The sequence below is a fragment of the Copadichromis virginalis genome, linkage group LG15 (assembly GCF_057382275.1).
Source record: "Copadichromis virginalis isolate Kocher_CV1m ecotype Utaka linkage group LG15, C_Virginalis_male_GT1.1, whole genome shotgun sequence".
Classification (NCBI taxonomy): Eukaryota; Metazoa; Chordata; class Actinopteri; order Cichliformes; family Cichlidae; genus Copadichromis; species Copadichromis virginalis.
The window spans coordinates 5,685,516-5,693,139 of record NC_140632.1 but is presented as its reverse complement, the minus strand read 5'-3'; the positions used below and the strand labels follow the sequence as shown (position 1 = coordinate 5,693,139).

The 7,624-nt window shown below is 40.0% G+C and overlaps 1 protein-coding gene across 2 annotated transcripts; it reads left to right on the top strand.

Annotated features, from left to right (window-relative positions):
- The first annotated feature begins 872 nt into the window (after nucleotides 1-872).
- slc25a47a (solute carrier family 25 member 47a) lies at nucleotides 873-5,660 on the top strand. Of its 2 annotated transcripts, XM_085431495.1 has the most exons (6): nucleotides 873-1,032; nucleotides 1,581-1,624; nucleotides 1,706-1,777; nucleotides 3,580-3,759; nucleotides 3,865-4,129; nucleotides 4,413-5,660. In XM_085431495.1, the coding sequence occupies exons 1-6, from the start codon at nucleotides 996-998 to the stop codon at nucleotides 4,724-4,726; spliced, it is 912 nt and encodes a 303-aa protein (XP_085287621.1). In that variant the 5' UTR covers nucleotides 873-995; the 3' UTR covers nucleotides 4,727-5,660. The 2 variants fall into 2 exon arrangements, with proteins under 2 accessions (XP_085287621.1, XP_085287623.1); XM_085431497.1 differs by lacking the exons at nucleotides 873-1,032; nucleotides 1,581-1,624; nucleotides 1,706-1,777 and adding an exon at nucleotides 2,279-2,947.
- Nucleotides 5,661-7,624: the final 1,964 nt, after the last annotated feature.

The window sequence follows — 7,624 nt, the reverse complement described above, 5'->3', positions numbered from 1 at the left end:
GTCTTTGTGGTTAAGGGGGGCTCTCCTCCTGACGGGAGTGTATGCAGGGATCAGCAGCATGGACACGTGGTCTGACAAACCTCGATGTGGTTGCTCTATAACTTTTTTGGATGTTGCTGTAGGCTTTGTCCAGTGTGTTTTTCCCTCTTGTTGCATGAATGAACCTATTTTCAATACAGCTGATGAAGTGGTTCAATACCGGTTCATTACTTCAATATGTACATCACAGATTCCAGATTATGACCATTATTAGAACTCAACAGTGCTCATGTAAACCTTCAGTAGTTTAGAAATTCTTCTATATCCAGTGCCATCAGTATATTTTGCAACAATAAAGTTGCAAAGGTCTTGAGAGGGCTCATTCATTTTACCCATCACAAAATGTTTCTTGTGTGATACCTTGGTAATGAGAGGCCTTTTTAATAGCCATCAATTGGGCATGAACCAATTTGCACTAACTGGCAGGGTTGCTTCATAATTACTGATAGATTTCAGCTAGTGGCAAGACTTTCCATGCCTTTTTGCACCCCCCTTTCTTCATACGTTTAATACTTTTTCCCTGTATCATTTCTCCTTATTACATAAAACGTGAACGTCTATGCTTTGATTTGCTTGCATGTGTGGAGTTAAATAGTTATTGAACTAGCTGTACACACACACACACACACACACACACACAGACACACACGCACACAATTTTATATATAATACATGGACAGTGTCCTACATAAAAGCGAACTGGGTTTATTAAGTTCACATGACTCTTTTTGGCATTTATAAATTTATCGAACAGTGTCGCTAAGCTGAGTTTGGTCATTTTGGCTAGGTTCAGGTAAAGTCGGAAAAAACGTTTTCCCTCGTCGGCATCGGCGGTGACGTTTCACTGTTACACAAATTGACGTAACAGAGCGACAGTCAAGGTTATGTAGCGCATTCAAGAGGAAGAATGGGCTCGCATATGGCATATATTTGTCGGTCAGTCACCAAATGACAGGATGCATTTGGCTGATTTCGTGTCTGGATCATTTGCAGGTGCCGGTTTACATTAATCTATCATTTTATAAATGAATGTAAGCTAACGTTAGCTGAGGAATTTGCTAATGAGCTAGCATGATATGAATTTGGACACCCTCTATAATAACAGCATATTAGATTAATGCTAACGCATATGATGCTTTGATCGCTATGTTTTGCCGTAAATTGTTAAAATAAATGAGTCCTGTCCTCACTAGCTAAACCGTCTTCTGTCCTGGTAAATGTTACGATCTTAATACTGATATGTTAACTAGACAATTAAAAAAAAAAAGATATAACCTGGCATTATCATTATCATCATTATCCACAACAACTTTAAACTTTCCATGTCTAGCAGTTTGATTGCCACCTATGACAGAAAATGTTTACCCTGAAAAGCCTGTCAAGGTTACTTTTTTAAATTACACAAAACATCAGATCAGTAACTTCTCATTTCTGACCTTGCTGTCACCGTCCCCCATTTTTAAGTGTAGCAGTTAAAACTTATAACCTCAAACATCTATGTGTGTGCTATGTACTTGCACTATTTTCTTGTAAACAAACAGGGGCATGTGGAGTTGCAGTGGGCTACCCTCTGGACACTGTGAAGGTACGGCGAATATGTCTCAAAGCAATACAACATACATAATTTGTTTTTGCTTTTTTTACTAGATATTCTCAATCTCTCTAGGTTCGAATACAAACACAGAAGCAGTTCACAGGTGTATATCAGTGTGTAGTGGAGACATTTTCAAAAGAAGGGGTAAGTGGAACTTCTATAGCCTAACCATAAATGCCCAGTAAAGGTGTGGGTGTGTGATCTAATTCAAGCTAATGTGACAAAATCCAGGGATTCAGGCGGACCAGCTCAGCTAATAGAATTGTGGAAAAGCAGCACATGTGACAGATCAGTTTGTTACATTAAGTGTGCACAGCTCCAGCTCCAGTGTTGGTGAAAATGGAACACTATAGTTTTCAGATCATTTAAACAACATATAAAATGTATCAAATACGGGCAGCTTGGGAGCGCAGTGGTTAGCACTGTTGCCTCACACCAAGAAGGTCCTGAGTTTGACTCCAAGGTTCAAGGTTCTTTATTTGTCACATGCATAGTTATACAAGTATAACACACAGTGAAATGTAACCTGGGGGGGGTAGAGGAAGAACTATATATATATATATATATATATATATATATATATATATATATATATATATATATATATATATATATATATATATATATATATATATATATGGGATAGAGGCTCCTCTTGAGTCTCTCTGTCCTTGCCCAGATGATGCGGAACCTTCTACCAGATTGCAGAAGTTGGAACAGTTTGTTGCCAGGATGGGACGGGTCCTTCAGTATCTGCGCTGCTCTAGTCCGGCATCTCCTGGTGTAGGTGTCCTGAAAGCGGGGGGAGAGCAATCCTGCAGCAGCGTTCTGCTGTACGGATCACTCTCTGGAGAGCTTTTTGGTCCTTCACACAGCTGTTCCCAAACCACGATGTCATGTTCTGTGTGAGGATGCTCTCCACAGCGCCTGTATAGAAAATCCTGAGGATCTTTAGAGAGACCCTGAACTTCCTCAGTTGTCGTAGGTGATACAGGCGCTGCCTAGCCTTTTTGGTCTGGACCTGAATGTGGGCAGCCCATGTCAGGTCTGAGGAGATGTGGACACCAAGATACTTGAAGGTCTGCACCCTCTCCACCTGAGTTCTGCCAGTGAGGAAGTCCAACACCCATGCACACAGATGGCTGTTGAGTCCCAGATCCCTGAGCTTTGTGAACAGTCTGCAGGGCACTATTGTGTTAAACGCTGAACTGTAATCAACAAACAGCATTCTCACATAGTTACCCTGTTTCTTGTCCACGTGGCTGAGTGTGGTGTGCAGGACGTGGGCGATGGCATCCTCTGTGGATCTGTTGGGTCAGTAGGCGACCCATTTTCAAAACGTTTATTACTCTGTAGCATCGCCTCTTCTTTTCCACGGGGTTACGTCACCTCTTCTCAATTCAAAATGGCTTAATAATAATATAGCTGTATGTGGTGAGTATATTAGACTCCACCATCTAGCCAGGGCTTTTGTGTGTGGAGTTTGCATGTTCTCCTGTGTTCGTGTGGGTTCTCTCCAGGTAATCTTCCTCCAACAGTGCAAACTTAGTTAGTGGGGTTAGGTTAATTGATGATTTTAAATTGAATTGCCTCTTGATGTTAATTGTTTACCAGCTGTAATCTTAGATCGTTCAAGATTGAAAATGTACGTTTAGCTTTCAAAACTACAACTGCTTAGTCATTTCCATTTTCTGTTTCCAAAAACGTTGCATCTGGAGAATGTAGCTTAAATATACTCACCACATACAGCTATATTATTATTAAGCCATTTTGAATTCAGAAGAGGTGACGTAACCCTGTGGGAAAGAAGAGGCGATGCTATAGAGTGATAAATGTTTTGAAAATGTGTTGCTGTGTGTAATTCAGCATTAGTTTTCTGTGTTAGCGTTTGAGCATTTGGAGTTACATGATCAGTGGTTTCTCTTTTTATTCTCTAATCTCATCAGGTGCATGGCTTCTTCAAAGGCATGTCCTTACCCATTGCCACAGTCTCTATGACGTCCTCGGTGGTGTTTGGCACATACCGGAACTGCTTGCAGTGTCTGAGCCAGGCACGAGGAGCTTGTTGTGGTCCAAACACCAAACTGGAAGTCTTCCTGTCTGGAATGGCCAGCGGTGTAGCTCAGGTAATGGAGATTTCAATAACGTTTTGCAGTTGTACAGATTGTTTACATCAATGCTAACATGCAACATTTTTTTTGCTGAAGCTCTTGTGATATGCCGACCAACAGGTATCAGTGATGTCTCCAGGTGACATCGTGAAAGTACGTCTGCAGTGTCAGACAGAGTCCAGGCGAGCATTAACCAAGACGCCCACGCTAAAGTACCACGGTCCAGTTCACTGCCTGCTAACCATCGTCAAGCAGGAGGGACTCATGGGGCTCTACAGAGGAGCTCTTCCTATCATGTTAAGAGATGGGCCATCATATGCCACTTACTTTTTGACATATGCAACTATCTGTGAATGGTTTGCAGGTGGCAATAAGAAAAAGTTAGGTAAGTGAAGCAGGGGGCGAAAGCCTGCTATTGTTTTAAGTATGTGCAAATCTTCTTCAATACTCATCTGTGTCAGCTGTATCAACACAACCAGCAGTTGTGTGGTGAATTGTACAAGAACGATTTCTATAATTTGCTATATATAATTCTATAAAATACCTGCTTTAAATGTGGCTCCACACCTGAAACTAATTCAAATCCCTGTAGAAAATGTTAACCTGCTCATATGAGGAGCCTAACTAGCATTTACCCGATGATAAAAGTTGTGTAATGTTTCCTCTAGATTGGTATGTTGTGATGCTGGCTGGAGGAATAGCAGGAATGGCCGGTTGGACTATAGGAACACCCATGGACGTCATCAAAGCGCGCCTTCAGATGGATGGAGCAAGGGAGATAAAGAAATATAAGGGCTTTTTCCACTGCATAGCTGAGACTGCAAGAGTGGAGGGAACTGGGGTTTTCTTCAGGAGCCTAGGCATCAATTTGCTGCGTGCATTCCCTGTAAATATGGTGGTGTTTTTTACATATGAGGTTCTGACTGGTTTTTTCCAAGCTGGAGGTGAAGGCGTTGACCCGCCTCAGTTAGGGTTAGAGTAATATTTGCCAACCTCAAGGCTGAGTGCTTGATATGTAATAGCATTCTACTGCTTCCTTAAGCATTTTTGCATTGCAATATTTTAAAAGAAAGATCATTTCATTGGCACTGTTACATATAATGCATACATTAGTAAGTGATACAATACATTTTTAGTGTAAAGTTTAAGTGTCAAGCTACCAAGAGTTTTTGGCATGATCCATGTGACCACTAGATGGCCTCCCTGACCAACTTGTCACATTTTGGCCTTTGTTTTTCTGCTCTGCCTAAAAGTAAGAAAACAGTCTGCAGAGTCATTAAAGGACTTTTGTCAGTGACCGTATATTTGACTTTATTCAAGACCGTTTAAGTCTTCAGCTTAAAATGAGCCGCAGTACGCACAGTTTACAGCAATCATGTTACCTGTCCACAACCATGCCATGTATATGTTTTTAGTTAGTGCATTTTTATTTATTTATTTTTTTGCTGTTTCCAAAAATGTTACATGTGGAGAATGTGACTTAAATATGCTGAACATAAATCAGTGTATTGTTAGGCATTTTTGAACTGAATTATTTATTAATTGAATGTCTTTAAAAATAGACTCAGGATTACATTCTGCATATCACCAAATAGGACTTTATGAGTCCTATTTAAATCTTTAAAACAAGTTATCTGTATCTATAATATAATATTGGAGCCTATCTACATTAACTCATACATTTCTGTTTTTCTTGCTTTCCCATTTCTTTCTCATTTCTGAAAATACAGCACAATTTAACTCCTGCTGGCTATGGTTTTATTTTGAGGTCTTGTGGGTGCACAGAAAAATCAGGGATCTTCAAACACTAGGAATGTTGCAAATTATGTATCTCCAACAATGTGTTTGTACAGGTATTATGAGAATGTTCAATGTGCTTTCCATAATAAAGGAAGTTTGCAGAAAATTTGTTTTAAGTGTTGTGACAGTCTCCTCATTAATGCTAGTAATTAATTTCATAATTAAGTGTTAAAAGTAAGCGAAAGCAATTATTGCTCTGTCGCTCTGGTTTATTTACCTGTTCAAAATGTTGCTGAATTATTTAGTTATATATTATTTTTTGGGGGGGAAACAAAAACACAGACATATATTCTCACCTATAAGTAAAGATAAGTCTCTACAAGTGGATATTTTCCAACTACTACACTCTAACAAGACTAGATGTCATGAAACCAAAGAAATCATGCATAAATATTTAAAGATATGTACTATAAATACTGTCAGTTATAACAGGAAACAAATTCACATAACTAGTAAAGTTACCATAAGTATTAAAAATTTGATTGAATTAGATTGTGGATAAATGGTTCATGTTACGTTTCTCCCACTGAAAACGCTACATCCAGATGAACAGAATCAACTTTTGGAGACATGCTGTCCAAACTGTGTCTCGCCTCATGTACCTAAAAAACATGAGCTGTAAATTAGCCTTTAATTTTATTCGAGGAATTATTAGAGGAAGGTTGATATTTATTACAATAATTATACATTGGCATTATTAAATTGAAACGAAATTCATGCTTGAATGGACAAAAGAATGAACTTTGCATGCAAGGCACACTAACACGGCTTTTTAAATGTCCCCAGTTACTTGACAGAGTTCAAGTTTTTCAGTATGAGCTGTTCTTGAATTGGACACATTTAGCATCTCCCAAATGATTATCTAGAGACCTATACTACCAAAATAATTGGACAGGCTTGGACATACTTTACTCAGATTGGACCAAATTGACACATGTTCTCTATTCTATTTTCAAATTGTAGGCTCTGGCATTTAAACAATGCTTACTTGCTATTATTGACCACAAAGTGTGGCATAAAAATATCCCCCAAGCTACAACCAGTCTGGCCTGTTTATACAAGGCAGGATGGAGTCATGTTTCGTGTTGTTCATGCACATTCTGACCCTATTATCCGAATCAGTGGTTGATCAGTGGTTGTTGATCAATGGTCATGAGAATTTGCATATTAATGATCAAGGAACTGAACGCCGAGCCCATTGTTTCTTCAATGGTGCTAGTTTTAGTCATTATGGAAATGTACAAAGAGCTTGGACAGAAAAGTGTCTGGACTTCTTTAAGTTGATTGAAGATGCTTCACCTCTCATCTGAGCAGCTTTATCAGTTCTAAGGTCAAATGGTGGAGACTCCAAGATTTAAGCCCTATGGGAGTCCCATAGGACCCCCTAATGATCCTCTAGTTCAATTCCCTCACAAATTGGTACAGCAGCTGCACTGCAACCAATAAATTAAGGTCTGTAGATGTTCTTGAGTTTTAGTCAGAGAAAAGGAAAAATTAAAAGCAGGCGAGAATCAAACCTTCCTACCAAGAACCCCATGTCACAGAGTTACATCCATTTCAAAAGCTTCTTTTGAAGCTGGCACCTCTTCTATTCCCTTCAAAACTGAGTTAGGGGTATAAACAACACTATTGTTTGATGAAATGATTGGCTCAGTTAGGGCGATCGTGGCTCAAGAGTTGGGAGTTTGCCTTGTAATCGGAAGTTTGCCGGTTCGAGCCCCGGCTTGGACATTGTGTCCTTGGGCGAGACACTTCACCCGTTGCCTACTGGTGGTGGTCAGAGGCCCTGGTGGTGCCAGTGTCCGGCAGCCTTGCCTCTGTCAGTGTGGCTGTGGCTACATGTAGCTTGCCATCACCAGTGTGTGGATGACTGGTTGTGTAAAGCACTTTGGGGTCCTTAGGGACTTGAAAAGCGCTATACAAATACAGGCCATTATCCTGCAAGTAATATCAAGTGGAATCCTGGAAGCATTTTAAGAGCTGAATGAATGACCACGCCGAGCAGCCCACAGACACTATTTCTGCAATAACCCCACTAATCATTCTCTCACTCTCCTTCTCTCTCAGGGTGCTTGTTGTG